General features: G+C 40.7%; 1 protein-coding gene across 1 annotated transcript; it reads right to left on the minus strand.

The window, feature by feature from the left end:
- Positions 1-34: 34 nt before the first annotated feature.
- Positions 35-8,689, minus strand: bmp3 (bone morphogenetic protein 3). Its single transcript, XM_061931254.2, has 3 exons — positions 8,290-8,689; positions 6,413-7,254; positions 35-1,382 (listed from the first exon to the last, which is right to left on the minus strand). The coding sequence occupies exons 1-3, from the start codon at positions 8,528-8,530 to the stop codon at positions 1,191-1,193; spliced, it is 1,275 nt and encodes a 424-aa protein (XP_061787238.2). The 5' UTR covers positions 8,531-8,689; the 3' UTR covers positions 35-1,190.
- Between the last annotated feature and the right edge of the window lie 16,954 nt (positions 8,690-25,643).

Genomic DNA, 25,643 nt, shown 5'->3' on the forward strand with positions numbered 1-25,643 from the left:
GGAAATTTTAATTTGACTGTAAAATTGACTGATTTTCAGGCAAATTACTTAAAATGTTAATTTGACTGTAAAATGTACTGATTTTTAAGCAACTTACTTGAAATGATAATTGGACTGTAAAATGTTGTGATTTTGAAGCTAATTGACTAAAATGTACTAATTTCATGATGAAATGTACTTATTGACTTGAAATGATAAATTGACTGTAAAGTGATTTAATATTAAATAAACATTTGATCAAATTGCTGCCAGTTTTGGGGGAAAAAAGCACAAAAGATTTTATTTACAGTTTGAAAAGTGAAAAAATGTGTTTGCTCCTGAAAAGGTGAAAGATAAAAAATAAAAAAATTTGGAAAAAGAAAAGATTTTGATGCTCAATAAAAATCTTTTTGTAGGTTGAAATCTGCCCAGATTGTGTATTTGACAGGATGGATGCTCAGATTGTGTATTTGACAGGATGGATGCTCAGATTGTGTATTTGACAGGATGGATGCTCAGATTGTGTATTTGACAGGATGGATGCTCAGATTGTGTATTTGACAGGATGGATGCTCAGATTGTGTATTTGACAGGATGGATGCTCAGATTGTGTATTTGACAGGATGGCTGCCCAGATTGTGTATTTGACAGAATGGCTGCTCAGATTGTGTATTTGACAGGATGGATGCTCAGATTGTATATTTGACAGGATGGATGCTCAGATTGTGTATTTGACAGGATGGATGCTCAGATTGTGTATTTGACAGGATGGATGCTCAGATTGTGTATTTGACAGGATGGATGCTCAGATTGTGTATTTGACAGGATGGATGCTCAGATTGTGTATTTGACAGGATGGATGCTCAGATTGTGTATTTGACAGGATGGCTGCTCAGATTGTGTATTTGACAGGATGGATGCTCAGATTGTATATTTGACAGGATGGATGCTCAGATTGTGTATTTGACAGGATGGCTGCTCAGATTGTGTATTTGACAGGATGGATGCTCAGATTGTGTATTTGACAAGATGGATGCTCAGATTGTGTATTTGACAGGATGACCTCCTCCCGACACTTTTGGCACAGGAAAGTGGACCAGCATTTTGTTTTTGGTTTCCACGACGACAACAAAGTTTCTCTTCTCCTCCTTCGCCATGGCAACAGGGGCGGGAGGAGAGCGGCTTGTTCCCGTGACGACGGGAGGCGGGGCCTATCTGCAGGCGCAGGAGTCCACGGTCATGTTGGGGTAGACCTTGAGGACCACGTTCTTGTCCTCGTCGAAGAACAGGACGCTGAGCGACGCCATGGTCTCGGGCACGCAGCACGGCTCGGGGACTCCCGGGACCACGCCCACCGCCCGCACGATGCTCTGGATGGTGGCGTGGTTGGACGGCCTCAGCGCCTGTTAGCAACGTTAGTGTCTCACTTCTTTTTACACTTCAACCACAGCAAGAATGTACAAACGTGACCTAAAAGATTGTCTTTAAACGTCACCAAACTTTATGGTGGTCACAGTTTGACCCTGGAACAGACTAAATGTTCCTGTCATAGTGTCTCACTTCTTTTTACACTTGAAAGCCAGCAAGAATGTACAAACGTGACCTAAAAGATTGTCTTGAAACGTTATGGTGGTCACAGATGAAAACATTGAATATTGTTTTCATCTGGCTGCAGAAAACTATGTTTTTCTAGTGTTTCAAACGTACTAAAAAGTCATATTAGCATTAGCCTCATTAGCCAAATTAGCATTAAAAGCATTGGTAACATTAGCATTAGCAGAATTTGTCATATAAGCCTCATTAGCCAAATTAGCATTAGCAGCATTAACCACATTAGCCAGATTAGCATTATCAGCATTCGCCACATTAGCAATAGCCGCACTAGCCACATTAGTATTAACAGCACTAGCCACACTAAGCATTAGCGGCACTAGCCTCACTAGCATTAGCCACATCAGCATTAGCAGCTCCAGCCACGTTAGCCACATCAGCATTAGCAGCTCTAGCCACGTTAGCCACATTAGCATTAGCAGCACTAGTCACATTAGGACTAGCAGCATTAGCCACTTTAGCATTAAGAGCACTAGCCATGTTAGCATTAGCAGCATTAGCCACATTAGCATTAACAGCATTAGCCACATTAGCATTAGCAGCATTAACCACATTAGCATTAGCAGCAATAGTCACCTTAGCCACATTAGCATTAAGAGCACTAGACACGTTAGCAATAGCAGTATTTGCCACATTAGCATTAACAGCATTAGCCACCTTAACCACATTAACATTAAGAGCACTAGCCACGTTAGCATTAGCAGTATTTGCCACATTAGCAGTAGCAGCATTAGCCACCTTAGCCACATTAGCATTAAGAGCACTAGCCACATTAGCATTAGCAGCATTAACCACGTTAGCATTAGCAGCACTACCCTCATTAATACTAGCAGCATTTGCCACATTAGCATTAGCAACATTAGCCACGATAGCCACATTAACATTAGCAGCATTGGCCACATTGGCCTTAGCCACGTTAGCCACATTAGCATTAACCACATTAGCAGCATTAGCCCCATTAGCATTAACAGTATTTGCCACATTAGCAGCATTAGCCACATTAGCAGCATTAGCCACCTTTGAAGTGTTAGCCACATTAGCATTAACAGCCTTAGCCACCTAAGCCATATTAGCAATAGCAGCATTAGCCACATTGGCAGTATTAGCCACCTTAGCATTATCAGCAATAGCCACATTAGCATTAGCAGTATTAGCCACTTTAGCATTAGCCACATTAGCCACATTTGCAGCATTAGCAGCATATGACACATTAGCATGAGCAAATTGTTGTACACTTGTTATACAAATGTTATAACAAAAGGTTGTAAAAAATGTTGTAAAAATATTATAGAAATATAAAAGTGTTCTAAAATGCCGTAAAAGTGTTGTAAATGTTTAATTTTTGTAATAAAATGATGTAAATTATATTGTAGAAAAATGCTGTAAAAGTTTAAAAAAGTAGTATAGTGTTGTAAAACTGTTGTATGAATGCTATAAACATGTTGTAAAAGTGTTGCAAACTGACTTAAAAATGTTCTTAAATGTAAAAATATTTAACATAATATAAAATTGTAAGTATTGTGAAAATGTTGTAGAATGTTATAAAATGTTGTAAAAACTTCTAGAATGTTGTAAAAACTTCTAAAATGTTTGTAAAAATATTGTCAATGTTATACAATGGTTGTAAATGTTGTAAACGTTTTGTAAAATGACTCAAAAATGTTATAAAAAGTAACAAATATTGTAAGTGTTGTAAAAATGTTGTAGAAATGGTGTAACAGTGTTGTAAAACTGTTGCTAACATATTGTAAATGTTCTAAAATTGTTGTAAAATTTTTATAAAAATGTTGTAAAAAGGTATTAAAGTGCTGTAAAATGACTGAAAATGTTGTGAAAATACTGTAAAAATGTTGTGAAAATACTGTAAAAATGTTGTAAAATTGTTAAGTAATTGTTGTAAAAGTGTTGAAATTTTTTGTAAAAATGACAAAACAATGTGTTGTAAAATTTGTTATACAAAAAGGTTGTAAAAAAAATTGTAAACATATTATAGAAATGTAGAAGTGTTCTAATTTGCTGTACACATGTTGTAAAAGTGTTGTAAATGTTTAGAAAATGGTATAAAATGTTGTAAAAATGTTATTATATTGTAGAAAAATGCTGTAAAAGTTTCAAAATGTATTATAGTGCTGTAAAACTGTTGTATGAATGTTTTAAAAAATTTTGTAAAAGTGTTGCAAAATGAATAAAATGTTCTTGAATGTAAAAATATTTAAAATAATATACAATTGTAAGTATTGTAAAAATGTTGTAGAATGTTATACAATGTTGTAACAACTTCTAAAATGTTGTAAAAACTTGTAAAATGTTGTAATAATTCTAAAAAGTTTGTAAAACTATTGTTAATGTTATACAATGGTTGTAAATGTTTTTTTAAATGACTTAAAAATGTTAACAACAAAGAAACAAATATTGTAAGTGTTGTAAAAATGTTGTAACATCAGTGTTGTAAAACTGTTGACAACATATTGTAAATGTTCTGAAACTGTTGTAAAAAATTGTATAAACATGTTGTAAAAATGTATTAAAGTGCTGTAAAATGACTGAACATTTTCTAAAATGTTGTAAAAATACTGTAAAAATGTTGTAAAATTGTTTTATAATTGTTGTAAAAGTGTTGACATTTTTTGTAAAAATGACAAAACAATGTAAGTGTTGTAAAATTGTTGTACACTTGTTATACAAATGTTATAAAAAAGGTTGTAAACATTTTGTAAACATATAGAAATAAATATATGGTTTATATATGAATAGTGAATAGTGTTCTAAAATGCTGTAAAAATGTTGTAAATGTTTTAAAAATGGTATAAAATGTTGTAAAAATGTTATTATATTGTAGAAAAATGCTGTAAAAGTTTAAAAATGTAGTATAGTGTTGTAAAGCTGTTGTATAAACGTTAATTGTTGCAAAATGACTTAAAAATGTTCTTGAATGCAAAAATATTTAAAATAATATACAATTGTAAATATTGTAAAAATGTTGTAGAATGTTATAAAATGTGGTAAAAACTTCCAAAATGTTGTAAAAACTTCTAAAATTGTGTAACAATTCTAAAAAGTTTGTAAAAATATTGTTAATGTTATACATTGGTTGTACATTTTGTAAAAGTTTTGTAAAATGACTTAAACATTTTATAAAAAGTAACACTAATTGTAAGTGTTGATAACACATTGTAAATGTTTTCAAATATACAAGTGTTGTATATGTTGTAAAAATGTTGTAAAAATGTCATGAAATATTGTAAAAACTTCTAAAATGTTGTAAACATTCTAGGGCATTTATAAAAATATTGTTAATGTTAAAAAGATTGTAAATGTTGTAAAAGTTTTGTAAATGGACTTAAAATGACTTCAAATGTTCTAAAAAAATAAACAATGTAAGTTTTGTAAAAATGTCGTGAGAGTGTTGTAAAAATGCTGATAAAATATTGTAAATATTGTAAAATATTATACAATTGTAGTAAATGTTGTAACAATTTTGTGAAATGTTATAAATGTTATAAAATGTTGTAAAACTTATAAAAATGTTTTTAAAAATTCTAAAAATTTTATAAAAAATATTGTTAATGTTATAAAATAGTTGTAAATGTTGTAAAAGTTTTGTAAAAAATTACATGTTATAAAAAGTAACAAATATTGTAAGTGTTGTAAAAATGTTTGAAAGTGTTGTAAAAGGTTTGAAAGTGTTGTAAAATGTTTGAAAGTGTTGTAAAATGTTTGAAAGTGTTGTAAAATGTTTGAAAGTGTTGTAAAATGTTTGAAAGTGTTGTAAAATGTTTGAAAGTGTTGTAAAATGTTTGCAAGTGTTGTAAAATGTTTGAAAGTGTTGTAAAATGTTTGAAAGTGTTGTAAAAGGTTGCAAAGAAGTAGTAAGAAGGAGAAAAGTGACTCCAAGAGAGTAAAGTTGGACTTCTTTGAAGCGTGCTGTTAAAATCTGGTGTGGGTTCTGTCTGGTGTGGGTACTGTCTTGAGTGGGTTCTGTCCTGTGTAGGTTGTGTCTTGTGTGGGTTCTGTCCTGTGTGGGTTGTGCCTTGTGTGGGTTCTGTCTCGTGTAGGTTGTGTCTTGTGTGGGTTCTTTCCTGTGTAGGTTGTGTCTTGTGTGGGTTGTGTCTGGTGTGGGTTCTGTCTTGTGTGGGTTGTGTCCTGTGTGGGTTGTGTCTGGTGTGGGTTGTGTCTGGTGTGGGTTCTGTCCTGTGTGGGTTGTGTCTTGTGTGGGTTATGTCTGGTGTGGGTTCTGTCCTGTGTAGGTTGTTTCTTGTGTGGGTTCTGTCCTGTGTAGGTTGTGTCTTGTGTGGGTTCTGTCATGTGTGGGTTGTGTCTTGTGTGGGTTGTGTCTGGTGTGGGTTCTGTCTTGTGTGGGTTGTGTCCTGTGTGGGTTGTGTCTTGTGTGGGTTGTGTCTGGCGTGGGTTCTGTCCTGTGTGGGTTGTCTCTTGTGTGGGTTGTGTCTTGTGTAGGTTCTGTCCTGTGTGGGTTGTGTCTGGTGTGGGTTCTGTCCTGTCGGGTTGTGTCTTGTGTGGGTTCTGTCCTGTATGGGTTGTGTCTTGTGTGGGTTCTGTCCTGTGTGGGTTGTGTCTTGTGTGCCTTGTGTCTGGTGTGGGTTTTTGTCCTGTGTGTGTTGTGTCTTCTGTGGGTTCTGTCTTGTGTGGGTTTTGTCAAGTGTGAGTTGTGTCTGGTGTGGGTTCTGTCATGTGTGGGTTGTGTCTTGTGTGGGTTCTGTCTTGTGTGAGTTGTGTCTTGTGTGGGTTGTGTCTTGTGTGAGTTGTGTCTTGTGTGGGTTATGTCCTGTGTGTGTTGTGTGTGGTGTGTGTTGTGGGTTCCTACCTTGGGCATGGGGAAGTGGCAGGATCCTGCGCAGTAGAAGGCATCAAAGGACTTGGGAGAAATAATCCAGTGGCTCCAGCCGATGTCAGCAAAGTCCACCTTGAGGAACCTGCGGGAACACTTCCTGGCTTCCTTCCACTGCTTCTTGCGAGCCTTCTTGATGGTCCGCTCGTCAAAGTGCAGCAGACTTTTCTTCTGGTTCTTCTGGTTCTTCCCAGGCCGCCGGGCCCTCTTGCCCTCCAGAGGCCGGTAGGTCCGCTCCCATTTGTCCGAGTACTCTGGTCCCGGCAGCTCGTTGTTCCGCAGAGGCAGCGAGACCTCCAGCGAGCGTCTGGGCCGGCTGGCGTTTGGCTCCCCGGGACCCGCCGGCTCCAAAAGCAAGTCCGGGTCTCTGGGGGCGGGTTTCCTCCTGAGGGCGGCCACCACGCTCTCGGGCTCAGAGATGGCCGAGTCGTTGGCGTAGACCAGAATGTACGGCGAGCGCTCGGCCAGCAGCTCCTTCCAGGGCCCGGACCCCCTGGAGGACACCTGGATGCCGATGAGGATCTGCTGGTGCCGCTTGGCCTGGTGGACCACCAGGGTCACGTCCTTCCACTGCCAGGAGATGAAGTCCTGGTTCTGCGTGGACGCGTTGATGCGGAACTCGCCCAAAGTCCTCATCCTGGCTCCTTCGGGGGCGAAGCTCCAGATGAGCGCGTGAACCTGACTGGGACCGCGAGGCCGGGCCCTGGAACCGTTCTGGAGGTCCCCGATGTAGTAGTGCAACGTCGCCGACAGCACGTCCTCGGACTTGGTGAGCGAGGTCAGGTTGAAGATCTGCAGCGGCTTCTTGTTGATGACGCCTGCGAGCACAGAGCACGTTACGTACTGTGCTGACACCTTACTTACTGTGCTGACACGTTACTTACTACTGTGCTGACACCTTACTTACTACTGTGCTGACACGTTACTTACTGTGCTGACACATTACTTATTACTGTGCTGACACCTTACTTACTACTGTCTTGACCTGTTACTACATGACAGTGCTGACACGTTACTTACTACATGGTCATGGTGTATGTGAACATTGACACCTCATTAAAAGACTTCATGATGTGATTTCTTCTTATTGCTGCGTTTGTGTTATGAAACAATGAAACTACTTCTGTCATTTATACCTCACACATACTTAAAAAAAAAAAAAAAAAAAAAATATATATATATATACATATTTTTATTTTTATTTTTATATTTATATATTTTTTATTATTTTATTTTATTTTTATTTTATTTTATTTTATACAACACACAGATACGTAGTTAGGAGGTTTATATTGCAATTGAAGAAATATCCAACTTAGTAGAATTATTTATATTGTTTGTTTATTTAATTTGAAATCAAAACATTGTCGATGAAGGCAGAGTGAAGTGTACCTAATAAAGTGGCCGGTAGGGGGCAGCAAAAAGCAGTAGAAAATGAAATCAATAAGTTTTATAGTTTGTCAAACAGAAGTAAAAACTATCAATAAGTTTTATAGTTTGTCAAACAGAAGTAAAAAGTAATCAATGACTAAAAATGTTGCAGAGAAACTTTAATTAATATTAAAAAAGTGATTTCAATCTTCTGTACTTTCTAGAAGGATCCGGTTCTGCTCGTCATGTCACGTGTCATGACAGCTGGATCTGCAAGTTCTGCTCAAAGTACCACCTAGTACCGTCCAAGTACTACCAGGGTCAGGTACTGGTGAAGAACCTACCCCAGTAGTACTGGGTCAAATACTACACGGTGAAGAAGTACTAGGTGAAGAACCTACCCCAGTAGTACTGGGTGAAGAACCTACCCCAGTAGTACTAGGTGAAGAACCTACCCCAGTAGTACTGGGTGAAGAACCTACCCCAGTGCGCCTTGAAGCTGCGCACGGTGTTTCCGTCGTGGCCGACGGCTCCGTGCTTGTTGTACTTGTCATACAACTTGTGCATGTGTTCCGTCACCGCGTCCTGGGCCAGCCGGTCCCGGTCCTCCTGCTGCGGCTGCCTCCTCCCCGCGGCGTGCCTACAATCCACGGCACAGCATCCCTGCAGGCGCAGGCAGCAGGTCCAAACGGAGAGCAGGACCAGGACCAGAACCACAACCATGCTGGGGCCGAAGACGGCAGGAAAGACGAACCCGGACTTGGACTTTAGCTGCACCGAGCGTCACCTGAGGTCGGAACCATCACCTTGGACTTCCGGGACAGGAGAGAGCAAAAAAGCCGGTCCAACAGAGGTCCGAATAAAGACCTGGTCTCGGTTCTGTTGACGTGCGGAGCAGCCAGCAGGTCTCAGCTCTCATTGCAGCTGGACTCCGCTTTTAAACTGCACACACACACACACACACACACACACACACACACACACGCAAACACACGCACACACACACACACACACGCGCGCGCGCAACACGTGCCTGCGCAGTGCGCACGCGCACAACACGAACGTTGAGTTCACTTTAACAGAAAACAACTAAAAAAAAAACCTCGCTAATTCCTCAACTGGATGACGTCACACAAATTATTCGTCATTATTGTTCATTCGTCACACAAAAATACAATTTATACTTTGTGTGTGTGTGTGTGTGTGTGTGTGTGTGTGTGTGTGTGTGTGTGTGTGTGTGTGTGTGTGTGTGTGTGTGATGGTGACACACACCACAGTCCTTCTGGTGTGGTCGCTGGGAGCCGACAACAAGGACACGCTTAGACGGGCCTGTTTGCTCAGCTAACATGCTAACGTGCTCCTACTGTGTAACTGCTACACAACACATTATTATTATTATTATTCTTGTTTGCTCAGCTAACGTGCTCCTACTGTGTAACTGCTACACAACACATTATTATTATTCATGTTTGCTCAGCTAACGTGCTCCTACTGTGTAACTGCTACACAACACATTATTATTATTCATGTTTGCTCAGCTAACGTGCTCCTACTGTGTAACTGCTACACAACATAGTTCCATTGTGTGCAAATGTGTTTGACACATGTTTAGTCAGTCAAGAAAAAAACACAACAAGAAATGTTTGTAGTCTGCTGTTTTACTCCAATTTCTAGGATTTTATGGACTATTATAAGTCATATTCATTACTTATTTATTGCAAAGTGGCAAATGTCATTATGAACTTGCTACGTCTTATTTGACTGATTCTATACCATTTCTATGATTTGATGGATTATTTCAAGTCAAGTGTCAAAATGGCAACTGTCATTAATAACTTGCTCATGATACTTTTTCTGACTGATCACATTTTGACTGTCGTCATTCCAGAACATACCAGCTGCCCTTTTTCTGTCTCGCCACTTTTGAATGTGCGGCCTGGAGGTGGGCGGAGTCACACCACATGAAAACACTCCTGATGCAAGCTGGAAATAGTCCTTGGAAAAGTACTTGTACTGCCTTTTTGCAGTAGGAAATACTACATATTACTAGGTGGCCACTCTCATCAATAACTTGCATTAATCATATGACATGTCTTATTCTACTGATTTACTACAATGTCTATCTGTGATTTTGTGGAATATTTCAGGTCATTTTGATGATATATTTTGTGAAAGGTGGCAACTATCACTATTAACTTGCTGGAAGACCGATCACATTAATCATGTCATACTTCCTCTTCCAATGATTTACTACATTTTGTGTGATTTTATGGATTTTTTCAGGTCATATTGATTATACATGTTGTGAAAGGTGGCAACTATCATTGCTAACTTGCTGGAGGATCGATCACATAATTAATCATGTTATGCTACTGACTTACAACAATTTCTATGATTTTATGGAATTTTTCCAGTCATTTTAATTAATTATTTTGGGCAAGGTGGCAATTGTGGTTAATTACTTGTTAGAGGAGTGATGGCATTATCTACAGTATATTATGTGTCCTATTTTACTGAATTACTACAATTCTGGTGGGGTTTTTTTTTGATTATTTCCAGTCATTTTGATCATAATTTTGGTCCGAGGTGGCGACTGTCATTATAAACTTGCAAGAGGAGTGATTATATTATTTAAAAAATAAGTCCTAGTCTACTGTGATTCTACAATTTTAAGGATTATTTTAAGTCATTTTGATTCTATATATTGTGTGCAAGATGCCGACTGTCATTAATAACTTGCTAAAGAAGCGATCGCATAAATTACATTTGATGTCCAAATTTCTCAGATTTGATGGATTATTTGAAGTCATTTTGATTATATCTTTTTTGCAAGGTGGCGACTGTCATTATAAACATGCTAAAAGAGCGATCACATCAATTAAATTGTAGGTCCTATTCTACTAATTTAGTACAATTTCTATGAATTCATGGATTATTTTAAGTCATTTTGAGTATATACTTTGTGCAAGGTGGTGACTGACATTATTAACTTGCTAAGGCAGCGATCACATCAACTATACATCCTATTTTACTGATTTACTACAATTTCTATAATTTAGTGGTTTATTTCAATTCTTTTTGATTACATATTTTGTGCAAGGTGGAAACTGTGACTAATAACTTGATAGAGGAGCGATTGCAATTTGATGTCTTATTCTACTGATTAACTGCAACTTCCCTGATTTTATGGATTATTTTAAGTCATTTTGTGCAAGGTGGCGACTGTCACTAATAATTTGCGAGAGGAGCGATCGCATGAATTAAATTTGATTTCCTATTCTACTGTGATACTACAATTTATTTGATTTTATGAATTATTTTAAGTCATTTTGAGTGTATATTTTGTGCAAGGTGGCGACTGTCATTAATAACTTGCCAGAGGAGCGAGCACATAAATGTGCTGTCCTATCCTACCAATTTACTACAATTTCTATGATTTTATGGATTATTTTCAGTCATGTTGATTACATATTTTGTTTGAGGTGGCGACTGTCATTAATAATTTGCCAGAGGAGCGACCACATAAATGACATTTTACGTCCTATTTTACGGATTTACTACACTTTCTATGACGTCATGGATTATGATATCACTCTTTGCTATTCCACTTCCGTATCGGCACACAAGGTGTTTCCAAGGTCACCAGGTGTGGGAGAAGGACGTACAAACCTGCGTCTCACCTGCGGGTCCACATCGGTCCCGCCTCCGACATGTTTACTGTGTTTGAAATACTTCATGTATTACATGTTTACTGTGTGTGCTTGCAAACATTGGTGAGATTTCATGAAAGTGGAGTGCGATGGAAGAGGTGGAACAGGCTGAAACACACAGAAAAGATTTGGATTAGAAGCAAGTCCAAACAGCATTCCCAGGTAGAAGAAACATTTTCCAGAAGTAAAAACACCATTTGAGGGTCTAAAAACACGATTCCATGAGTTTAATCACAATTTCTGAGTATAAAAACCATCTCTACCAGTAAAAACACAAATTACAAGAATACAAACTATTTTCTCTTAGTAAAAAAAATATATTTAAAAGTATAAACAAAAGTTTTCTGCAAGTAAAAACACGATTTGCAATTATTCAAACCATTTTATGTAATTAAAAACATGATTTACAAGAATAAAAGTCATTTGTACAAGTAAAAAGACAATTCAGCAGAATAAAAGTAGAGGTGGGGGCGTGTCCTCCTAATAGAGGAGGAGGCGTGTCCTCCAAATAGAGGAGGAGGCGTGTCCTCCAAACATCCAGCAAATGTTTTTCCTCCCAAAGTGGTTGAGTGTTGAATAAAAGTCACCACAGAAATGTACATTGTTGGGCCACATTTGACTAAAAATATACACAAGTATGCAGGACTTCAATGACAGTGGAAGTATGCAGGATTCACTCATTCATGGATTGACAAATACTCAAGTTTGGGTTACTAGGAAATGATGAAGACCACACCTGGTAGACTAACGAATGATGAAGACCACACCTGGTAGAACCAAGGACTGATAAAGACCACACCTGGTAGAACCAAGGACTGATGAAGACCACACTCAGTAGAACCAAGGAATGAAGAAGACCACACCTGTAAGAGCCAAGGATTTATGAAGACCACACCTGGTAGAACCAATAATTGACAAAGACCACACTTGGTAGAACCAAGGACTGATAAAGACAAAACCTGGTAGAACAGGGATTTATGAAAACCACGACTAGTAGAACTAAGGATTGATGACCACACCTGATAAATCCAAGGACTGATGAAGACCACGCCTGGTAGATCCAAGGACTGATGAAGACCAGTCCTGGAACCATGACTAAAGTGTTCCTTAACATCTTCCTACTTTTGTCCTCTCAGAGCCAATAAAACCAAAAGAGTCAAAAATGTGAGAAGCTCAAATATCCTTCTTGTGATATCATCCAAAATCAATAGGATCTGACCACAACACACGTTTAGAGAGGGTGTCTGCTAAAAACCTTCATAACGTAGCTACTCAAAGCATAATCCAAAATCAATCGAGTTCTGAGGAACATCAACAAACAACTAAAACTGTCACCAAAACAATGAAACAATGAAACACAGAGAGGCGACAAGAGGACACGAGACAATGAAACACAGAGAGGCGACAAGGAGGACACGAGACAATGAAACACAGAGAGGCGACAAGGAGGACACGAGACAATGAAACACAGAGAGGCGACAAGAGGACACGAGACAATGAAACACAGAGAGGCGACAAGAGGACACGAGACAATGAAACACAGAGAGGCGACAAGAGGACACGAGACAATGAAACACAGAGAGGCGACAAGGAGGACACGAGACAATGAAACACAGAGAGGCGACAAGAGGACACGAGACAATGAAACACAGAGAGGCGACAAGAGGACACGAGACAATGAAACACAGAGAGGCGACAAGGAGGACACGAGACAATGAAACACAGAGAGGCGACAAGGAGGACACGAGACAATGAAACACAGAGAGGCGACAAGGAGGACACGAGACAATGAAACACAGAGAGGCGACAAGGAGGACACGAGACAATGAAACACAGAGAGGTGACAAGAGGACACGAGACAATGAAACACAGAGAGGCGACAAGAGGACACGAGACAATGAAACACAGAGAGGCGACAAGGAGGACACGAGACAATGAAACACAGAGAGGCGACAAGGAGGACACGAGACAATGAAACACAGAGAGGCGACAAGGAGGACACGAGACAATGAAACACAGAGAGCAAAGAGTGCACATAGAGCTTGACGTATCGGCTTACTGTACTGAACAGGAAACTACGTTCTGGCCCGGGATAGCAGGTTGTGCCGGCTTAAGAAGGCAGGACTCATCATTGATTGCAGCTGCAACTTTTTATAAAAGGCTAGAAAAACTCCTTCTGGTTGCATTGAGATGACCTAAAAAACTTTCTTTTTATTTTATTTAAAAAAAAAAATGGATTCTTATCAAAACATTTAAAAACATTTAATCCAAAAAGAAGGGAAAAAAAGCATTTTTTTTTTTCAAATGAAATGTCTTTAAAAAAAAAAAAAGAATCAATTTTGCTCCTTCTTGTTACATTGAGATGACCTAAAAAAAAAAACGTTTATTTTTATTTTTAATTGTTTTAATTTTTTTAATGGATCCTTTAAAAATAAATAAATAAATAAATTATTGAATTTCAATGAAAAAATAATTTAAAAAATTCTTTAAATTAAATATCTTAAGGGGCAGCATGGTGGCAGAGGGGTTAGTGCGTCTGCCTCACAATACGAAGGTCCTGAGCAGTCCTGGGTTCAATCCCGGGCTCGGGATCTTTCTGTGTGGAGTTTGCATGTTCTCCCTGTGACTGCGTGGGTTCTACTCCGGCTTCCTCCCACCTCCAAAGACATGCACCTGGGGATAGGCCCCTCCCACCTCCAAAGACATGCACCTGGGGATAGGCCCCTCCCACCTCCAAAGACATGCACCTGGGGATAGGCCCCTCCCACCTCCAAAGACATGCACCTGGGGATAGGTTGATTGGCAACACTAAATGGTCCCTAGTGTGTGAATGTGAGTGTGAATGTTGTCTGTCTATCTGTGTTGGTCCTGCAATGAGGTGGCGACTTGTCCAGGGTGTACCCCGCCTTCCGCCCGATTGTAGCTGAGATAGGCTCCAGCGCCCCCCGCGACCCCGAAGGGAATAAGCGGTAGAAAATGGATGAATAAATATCTTTAAAAAAAATAAAAAATACATTTTTTCCATTAAAACAGTTTAGAAAAACTCCTTCTGGTTGCAGTGAGATGACCTAAAAACATGTTGTGTACTAACATGTGCCCTAGTTGTGTACTAACATGTGCCCTAGTTGTGTACTAACATGTGCCCTAGTTGTGTACTAACATGTGCCCTAGTTGTGTACTAACATGTGCCCTAGTTGTGTACTAACATGTGCCCTAGTTGTGTACTAACATGTGCCCTAGTTGTGTACTAACATGTGCCCTAGTTGTGTACTAACATGTGCCCTAGTTGTGTACTAACATGTGCCCTAGTTGTGTACTAACATGTGCCCTAGTTGTGTACTAACATGTGCCCTAGTTGTGTACTAACATGTGCCCTAGTTGTGTACTAACATGTGCCCTAGTTGTGTACTAACATGTGCCCTAGTTGTGTACTAACATGTGCCCTAGTTGTGTACTAACATGTGCCCTAGTTGTGTACTAACATGTGCCCTAGTTGTGTACTAACATGTGCCCTAGTTGTGTACTAACATGTGCCCTAGTTGTGTACTAACATGTGCCCTAGTTGTGTACTAACATGTGCCCTAGTTGTGTATTAACATGTGCCCTAGTTGTGTACTAACATGTGCTCTAGTCGTGTACTAACATGTGCCCTAGTTGTGTACTAGCATGTGTCCTAGTTGTGTACTAACATGATAACATGATACATTGGGATGTATAGGTGCTCTAGTTGTGTACTAACATGTACCCTAGTTGTGTACTAACATGATAACATGATACATTGGGATGTATAGGTGCTCTAGTTGTGTACTAACATGTGCTCTAGTTGTGTACTAACATGATAACATGATACATTGGGATGTATAGGTGCTCTAGTTGTGTACTAACATGTACCCTAGTTGTGTACTAACATGATAACATGATACATTGGGATGTATAGGTGCTCTAGTTGTGTACTAACATGTACCCTAGTTGTGTACTAACATGATAACATGATACATTGGGATGTATAGGTGCTCTAGTTGTGTACTAACATGTGCTCTAGTTGTGTACTAACATGTGCCCTAGTTGTGTACTAACATGATAACATGATACATTGGGATGTATAGGTGCTCTAGTTGTGTACTAACATCCAAAACAAATAGAGTTCTGGCCTAAAACCTTGAAAATCTTCTTGCAGTGACAGAATGTTATTAATTGAAGGGAGGCCAATATGAACATGTCCTACTTTCACCTTTGACCCCAGCGTCCTGCCTCATTAACAGTGTGTGTGTGTGTGTGTGTGTGTGTGTGTGTGTGTGTGTGTGTGTGTGTGTGTGTGTGTGTGTGTGTGTGTGTCGTCCTCCGGCTGACCTGTGACAAGGAGGCGCTAACACGCACTCGACTTGTACGTGACCTGCTGGGATTTGTAGCGAGCGTGTGTGATGGTTTGCTCTGCGTGCCGGTGCGGAATGTTGGGATGTTTTTTGTTGGCGTGAAGCAAAGTCAGTCAAAGTCAAAGTGAAAGATGTTCAACACCATTTGTGGATCACACCTGCAGATCACCACTTCACCCATGAAACAACTTCACCATCACACCGTCACATGGTCACATGGTCACATGGTCACACGGTCACATGATCACATGATCACATGGTCACATGGTCACATGATCACATGGTCACATGATCACATGGTCACATGGTCACATGGTCACATGATCACATGATCACATGGTCACATGGTCACATGATCACATGGTCACATGATCACATGATCACATGGTCACATGGTCACATGGTCACATGATCACATGATCACATGGTCACATGGTCACATGGTCACATGATCACATGATCACATGGTCACATGGTCACATGATCACACGGTCACATGGTCACATGATCACATGATCACATGGTCACATGATCACATGATCACATGGTCACATGGTCACATGGTCACATGATCACATGATCACATGGTCACATGATCACATGATCACATGGTCACACGGTCACACGGTCACACGGTCACATGGTCACATGGTCACATGATCGCATGATCACATGGTCACATGATCACATGGTTACATGGTCACATGATCACTCGGTCACACGGTCACATGGTCACATGATCACATGATCACATGGTCACATGGTCACACGGTCACACGGTCACACGGTCACACGATCACACGGTCACACGGTCACACGATCACACGATCACATGGTCACATGATCACATGGTCACATGATATGGTCACATGATCACATGATCACATGATCACATGATCACATGGTCACACGGTCACATGGTCACATGGTCACATGGTCACATGGTCACATGATCACATGATCACATGGTCACATGATCACATGATCACATGGTCACATGGTCACATGATCACACGGTCACATGGTCACATGATCACATGATCACATGGTCACATGATCACATGATCACATGGTCACATGGTCACATGGTCACATGATCACATGGTCACATGATCACATGATCACATGGTCACATGGTCACATGGTCACATGATCACATGGTCACATGGTCACATGATCGCATGATCACATGGTCACATGATCACATGGTCACATGGTCACATGGTCACATGATCACTCGGTCACACGGTCACACGGTCACATGATCACATGGTCACATGATCACATGATCACATGGTCACATGGTCACACGGTCACACAGTCACACGGTCACACGATCACACGGTCACACGGTCACACGATCACATGATCACATGGTCACATGATCACATGGTCACATGATATGGTCACATGATCACATGATCACATGATCACATGATCACATGGTCACACGGTCACACAGTCACACAGTCACACGATCACACGATCACACGATCACACGGTCACACGGTCACACGGTCACACGATCACAAGATCACATGGTCACATGATCACATGGTCACATGGTCACATGATCACATGGTCACATGATCACATGATCACATGGTCACATGGTCACATGGTCACATGATCACATGATCACATGGTCACATGATCACATGATCACATGGTCACATGGTCACATGGTCACATGGTCACATGATCACATGGTCACATGGTCACATGATCACATGATCACATGATCACATGATCACATGGTCACATGGTCACATGATCACATGGTCACATGGTCACACGGTCACACGATCACACGGTCACACGGTCACACGGTCACACGATCACACGATCACACGGTCACACGGTCACACGGTCACACGGTCACACGATCACACGGTCACACGGTCACATGATCACACGGTCACACGGTCACATGATCACATGGTCACATGGTCACATGATCACATGATCACATGGTCACATGGTCACATGGTCACACGATCACACGATCACACGGTCACACGGTCACACGGTCACACGGTCACACGATCACACGGTCACACGGTCACACGGTCACATGATCACATGATCACATGGTCACATGATCACATGGTCACATGGTCACATGGTCACATGGTCACATGGTCACATGATCACACGGTCACATGATCACATGGTCACATGATCACATGATCACATGGTCACATGGTCACATGATCACATGATCACATGATCACATGGTCACATGGTCACACGGTCACACGGTCACATGATCACATGGTCACATGGTCACATGGTCACATGATCACATGATCACATGGTCACATGGTCACATGGTCACATGGTCACATGATCACATGGTCACATGATCACATGGTCACATGGTCACATGATCACATGATCACATGGTCACATGGTCACATGATCACGTCACCAAGCGTTTATCTTAAAAGTCCTAGCTTTTTTACATCTCCAGTAATGTACTGTAAAATCACATATGCGGTCCTCTCCAAGGTTTCTCATAGTCATTCACATGGATGTCCCACTGGGGTGAGTTTTTCCTTGCCCTTATGTGGGCTCTGTACCGAGGATGTGGTTGTGGCTTGTGCAGCCCTTTGAGACACTTGTGATTTAGGGCTATAGAAATAAACATTGATTGATTGATTGATTGATTGATGATTTTTCTGAAAAAAAATGTCATCTCAGTCACCAAAATCTTACCATAAAATTAGCATTGGTACATTTGCCAAATTGTTACCGTAAATATAGCATTAGTAGCATTTTTCAATGTACAGTAATGGACTGTAAAAGGCAGAAAATGACCTTTTTGAATGTTTTGAGGTCCAAAGTGTTGATAAAAGATGCTAACTGAACTATAAGTTGACCTTTTGTAAATGACTTTAGTCAAATGAACAAATGATGTGTGCTTATTACACACATTTACTGTACATGGCAGCTTTATACAACTCTGCTTGTATCGCACATGATATCACACACAAGTAAACACTCTGCTTGTATCGCACATGATATCACACACAAGTAAACACTCTGCTTGTATCGCACATGATATCACACACAAGTAAACACTCTGCTTGTATTGCACATGATATCACACACAAGTAAACACTCTGATGTATCGCACATGAAATCACACACAAGTAAACACTCTGCTTGTATCGCACATGATATCACACACAAGTAAACACTCTGCTTGTATCGCACATGATGTCACACACAACTAAACACTGCTTGTATCGCACTTGATATCACACACAAGTAAACACTCTGCTTGTATTGCACATGATATCACACACAAGTAAACACTCTGATGTATCGCACATGAAATCACACACAAGTAAACACTCTGCTTGTATCGCACATGATATCACACACAAGTAAACACTCTGCTTGTATCGCACATGATGTCACACACAACTAAACACTGCTTGTATCGCACTTGATATCACACACAAGTAAACACTCTGCTTGTATCGCACATGATATCACACACAAGTACACACTCTGCTTGTATCGCACATGGTATCACACACAACTAAACACTGCTTGTATCGCACTTCATATCACACACAAGTAAACACTCTGCTTGTATCACACTTGATATCACACACAAGTAAACACTCTGCTTGTATCGCACATGACATCACACATTGTGACATGCAAGCTGTTATCATCCATCATTGTTTGTGGACATGTATAGTTCCAGGTTTAAAAGTGATATCACGGGTGGTCGGACCAACACAAAAGATTTTCCAGTCCTGTGAGTGACGTCTACCAGCGTCGCCATGGTGACCAGAGCCAAGGCCTTACGTCACCTGGCAGCCGTGAGCACAAACAGGTGTTGTGACCTCATGGGGCCCCGCACCACCTCTTTATGGTCTCAGGTGGTCTTTGTGACACCTGATCTCTTTCACACGCTCCCAGGTGACATTTCAGCTGCCAGGGGGGGAAGTTGTGTAAACTGGGGGAGGGGGGGTCCTTTAAACCAGGGGGGCAACACTACATATATATATATATATATATATATATATATATATATATATATATATATATATATATATATATATATATATATATATATATATATATATATGTATATATAGACAATATACATATATATGTATATGTATATGTTTATATATATACCCATCCATCCATCCATCCATCCATCTTCTCTAGCTTATCCAAGGTGGGGTCGCGGGGGCAGCAGCCTAAGTAGAGAATCCCAGACTTTCCTCTCCCCAGCCACTTGGTCCAGCTCCTCCCGAGGCGTTCCCAGGCCAGCCGGGAGACATAGTCTTCCCAACGTGTCCTGGGTCTTACCCGTGGCCTCCTACCGGTTGGATGTGCCCTAAACACCTCCCTAGGGAGGCGTTCAAGTGGCATCCTGACCAGATGCCTGAACCACCTCATCTGGCTCCTCTCCATGTGGAGGAGCAGCGGCTTTACTTTGAGCTCCCCCCGGATGGCAGAGCTTCTCACCCTATCTCTAAGGGAGAGACCAGACACCCGGCGGAGGAAACTCGTTTGGGCCGCTTGTACCCGTGATCTTGTCCTTTCGGTCATGACCCAAAGCTCATGACCATAGGTGAGGATGGGAACATAGATCCACCACTAAATTGAGAGCTTTGCCTTCCGGCTCAGCTTCTTCTTCACCACATCAGATCGATACAGCGTCCGCATTACTGAAGACGCCGCACCCATCCGCCTGTCGATCTCACCATCCACTCTTCCCCCACTCGTGAACAAGACTCCGAGGTACTTAAACTCCTCTCCTTGGGGCAGGATCTCCTCCCCAACCCGGAGATGGCACTCCACCCTTTTCCGGGCAAGAACCATGGACTCGAACTTGGAGGTGCTTCACACTCGGCTGCGAACTGGTCCAGTGAGAGCTGAAGATCCTGGCCAGATGAAGCCATCAGGACCACATCATCTGCAAAAAGCAGAGACCTAATCCTGCAGCCACCAAACCAGATCCCCTCAACGCCCTGACTGCGCCTAGAAATGATGTCCATAAAAGTTGTGAACAGAATAGGTGACAAAGGGCAGCCTTGGACACGGTCGAATGACTTCTCCAAGTCCACAAAGCACATGTAGACTGGTTGGGCAAACTCCCATGCACCCTCAAGGACCCTGCCCAGAGTATAGAGCTGGTCCACAGTTCCACGACCAGGACCAAAACCACACTGTTCCTCCTGAATCCGAGGCTTAACTATCTGGCATAGCCTCCTCTCCAGTACACCTGAATAGACCTTACCGGGAAGGCAGAGGAGTGTGATCCCACGATAGTTGGAACACACCCTTTGGTTCCCCTTTTTAAAGAGAGGAACCACCACCCCGGTCTGCCAATCCAGAGGCACCGCCCCCGACGTCCACGCGATGTTGCAGTCTTGTCAACCAAGACAGCCCCACAGCATCCAGAGCCTTAAGGAACTCCAGGCAGATCTCATTCACCCCCGGGGCCTTGCCACCGAGGAGCTTTTTAACTACCTCGGCAACCTCAGCCCCAGAAATAGGAGAACCCACCACAGATTCTGTACTGTAAAGTTCAAATTTGAATGACAATAAAAGGAAGTCTAAGTCTAAGATTCTCCAGGCACTGCTTCTTCATAGGAAGACGTGTTGGTAGGATTGAGGAGGTCTTCAAAGTATTTTCTCCACTGATCCACAACATCCGCAGTCAAGGTCAGCAGAACACCATCCTCACCATACACGGTGTTGACACTGCACTGCTTCACCTCCCTGAGGCGGCGGATGGTGGTCCAGAATCGCTTCGAAGCTGTCTGGAAGTCGTTTTCCATGGCTTACCCGAACTCCTCCCTTGTCCCAGCTTTTGCCTCCGCGACCGCTAAAGCCGCACATCGCTTGGCCTGTCGGTACCTGTCCGCTGCCTCAGGAGTCCCATGGGCCAAAAAAACCCAATAGAACTCTTTCTTCAGCTTGATGACATCCCTCACCTCTGATGTCCACCAGCAGGTTCTAGGATTACCGCCACGACAGACACCAACTACCTTGCGGCCACAGCTCCAATCAGCCGCCTCGACAATAGAGGTGCGGAACATGGTCCACTCGGACTCAATGTCCAGCACCTCCCTCGTGACATGTTCAAAGTTCTTCCGGAGGTGGGAATTGAAACTCTCTCTGACAGGAGACTCTGACAGACGTTCCCAGCAGACCCTCACAATGCCTTTGGACCTGCCAGGTCTGTCCGCCATCTTCCCCCACCATCGCAGTCAACTCACCACCAGGTGGTGATCGCTAGAAGGCTCCGCCCCTCTCTTCACCCGAGTGTCCAGAACATGAGGGTGGGTATATACATATACATATACACACACATATATATATATATATATATATATATATATATATATATATATATATATATATATATATATATATATATATATATATATATATATATAGCAAGTAATGTGCACATGCTGGTGTAGTATGTCAGGCTCAGAATGGAGGAGTGAGAGTGAGAGTAGTAATAACAGGGTGTGTCAGTTTTGGCAGGAAGGAGAAATTACAAGTTGACGTTTGAAAACAGATCTCTGACGCTGAGGTTTGCTCTTCTCTCTCAGCAAACACCAACAAACACTGAAATGTTGCAATCAATGAATGTTGCTGTAATACTGAAGTCAACCATCACGCACGCACACACACACACACACACACACACACACACACACACACACACACACACACACACACACACACACACACACACACACACAGAGAGAGTAGAGGTTATGTTGTCCCAGGTGTTCACCTGCAGATGTGGGCGGGGCTGCGGTGCAAAGGCTCACCAAATATAAAGTGGGCGTGCACAGCCAAGCAGGTGTCCTCCTCATGGTGTTTGGCTCCGCCCACTGAGGTGAGGTTAGCCTGCAGGTCAGATCCCAAAAGGGGAAGTCTTGGCCACCACAAAATAAGAGTCTTGAAGCCATCACTGACTTTTGTCCTTCTTTACACTTTCTATTCAAATCTCACATTCCTGTCTCACATTGTGTTTATTTCCATCTACCCACACCACGCTCTTATTGTGAAACTCTACAGCTGCTTCTGGAGGGAAATGTACCAAAGTGTGAATGGAGAAGGAAGCTCAACTATTTGCTTCTTTGACACGACCAAAACATCTTTTAACTGGCTGGGAGATTCTTGCTCATTTAGCAAAGAAATCATGTGTCCATAACAATAATAATAATAATAATAATAATAATACATCCATATTCATAACAATAATAATAATAATACTTCCATATTCATAACAATAATAATAATAATACTTCCATATTAATAACAATAATAATGATAATACTTCCATATTCATAACAATAATAATAATAATAATAATACTTCCATATTCATGATAATAATAATGATAATACTTCCATATTCATAACAACAATAATAATAATACTGCCATATTCATAACAATAATAATAATAATACTTGCATATACATAACAATAATAATAATAACACTTCCATATTCATAACAATAATAATAATAATAATACTTCCATATTCATAACAATAATAATAATAACACTTGCATATTCATAACAATAATAATAATAATACTTCCATATTCATAACAATAATAATAATACTTCCATATTCATAACAATAATAATAATACATCCATATTCATAACAATAATAATAATAATAATACTTGCATATTCATGATAATAATACATCCATATTAACCACAATACATTTAATACATCCATATTCATAACAACAATAATAATAATAATACATCCATATTAACAACACTAATAACAATAATATAATTCATATCCATAATAATAACACATTTACCATATTTAAAGCAATATAATCACATTTTTTGCCTATTTTTGGGTAGAAAAAGCAGATTTTTGACAAGAAATGTGCGATCCATCCTTGAAGGAAGCATTTACATCAACATGAGGAGAAGCTGCTTGTGCACACACTCTGCTTGTATCGCACATGATATCACACACATTAAACACTCTGCAGGACTGCTTGTATCGCACATGATATCACACACAATAAACACTCTGCAGGACTGCTTGTATCGCACATGATATCACACACAATAAACACTCTGTAGGACTGCTTGTATCGCACATGATATCACACACAATAAACACTCTGCAGGACTGCTTGTATCGCACATGATATCACACACATTAAACACTCTGCAGGACTGCTTGTATCGCACATGATATCACACACATTAAACACTCTGCAGGACTGCTTGTATCGCACATGATATCACACACATTAAACACTCTGCAGGACTGCTTGTATCACACATGATATCACACACATTAAACACTCTGCAGGACTGCTTGTATTGCACATGATATCACACACACATTACACACTCTGGAGGACTGCTTGTATCGCACATGATATCACACACATTAAACACTCTGCAGGACTGCTTGTATCGCACATGATATCACACACATTAAACACTCTGCAGGACTGCTTGTATCGCACATGATATCACACACATTAAACACTCTGCAGGACTGCTTGTATCGCACATGATATCACACACATTAAACACTGCAGGACTGCTTGTATCGCACATGATATCACACACACATTACACACTCTGGAGGACTGCTTGTATCACACATGATATCACACACACGTAAACACTTTGCAGGACTGCTTGTATCGCACATGTTATCACACACAAGCAAACACTCTGCAGGACTGCTTGTATCGCACATGATATCACACACATTAAACACTCTGCAGGACTGCTTGTATCGCACATGATATCACACACATTAAACACTCTGCAGGACTGCTTGTATCGCACATGATATCACACACATTAAACACTCTGCAGGACTGCTTGTATCGCACATGATATCACACACATTAAACACTCTGCAGGACTGCTTGTATCGCACATGATATCACACACATTAAACACTCTGCAGGACTGCTTGTATCGCACATGATATCACACACATTAAACACTGCAGGACTGCTTGTATCGCACATGATATCACACACACATTACACACTCTGGAGGACTGCTTGTATCACACATGATATCACACACACGTAAACACTTTGCAGGACTGCTTGTATCGCACATGTTATCACACACAAGCAAACACTCTGCAGGACTGCTTGTATCGCACATGATATCACACACATTAAACACTCTGCAGGACTGCTTGTATCGCACATGATATCACACACATTAAACAATGCACGACTGCTCATGATATCACATGACTTATTAACTTACTAACTTACTAACTTATTAAGTTACTGATGTATTATGTTACTGACTTACTAACTTTCCAACTTACTGACTTACTAACTTATTAACTGACAAACCTAATACCTTACTAACTTCCTGACATACTAACTGCCTGATGTACTAACTTATTAACTAATGTTGTACTTTCCAGACATACTAACTTACTGACTTATTAACCTACTAACATATTGACTTACTAACTTACTGACTGACTGACTTACTAACATAATGAATTATGAACTGACTGACTTACTAACTTACTGACTTAATAGGTTACTGACTTACTAACTAACTAACTAACTTGGTAACTTACTGACTTACTAACGTATTAACTGACTAACTTAATACCTTACCAACTTCTTGACATACTAATTTCCTGACATACTAACTTATTAACTAACTGAATAACTTCCTGACATACTAACTTATTGACTTATTAACCTACTAACATTTT

Source organism: Nerophis lumbriciformis, linkage group LG03, assembly GCF_033978685.3.
Source record: "Nerophis lumbriciformis linkage group LG03, RoL_Nlum_v2.1, whole genome shotgun sequence".
NCBI classification, from domain to species: Eukaryota; Metazoa; Chordata; class Actinopteri; order Syngnathiformes; family Syngnathidae; genus Nerophis; species Nerophis lumbriciformis.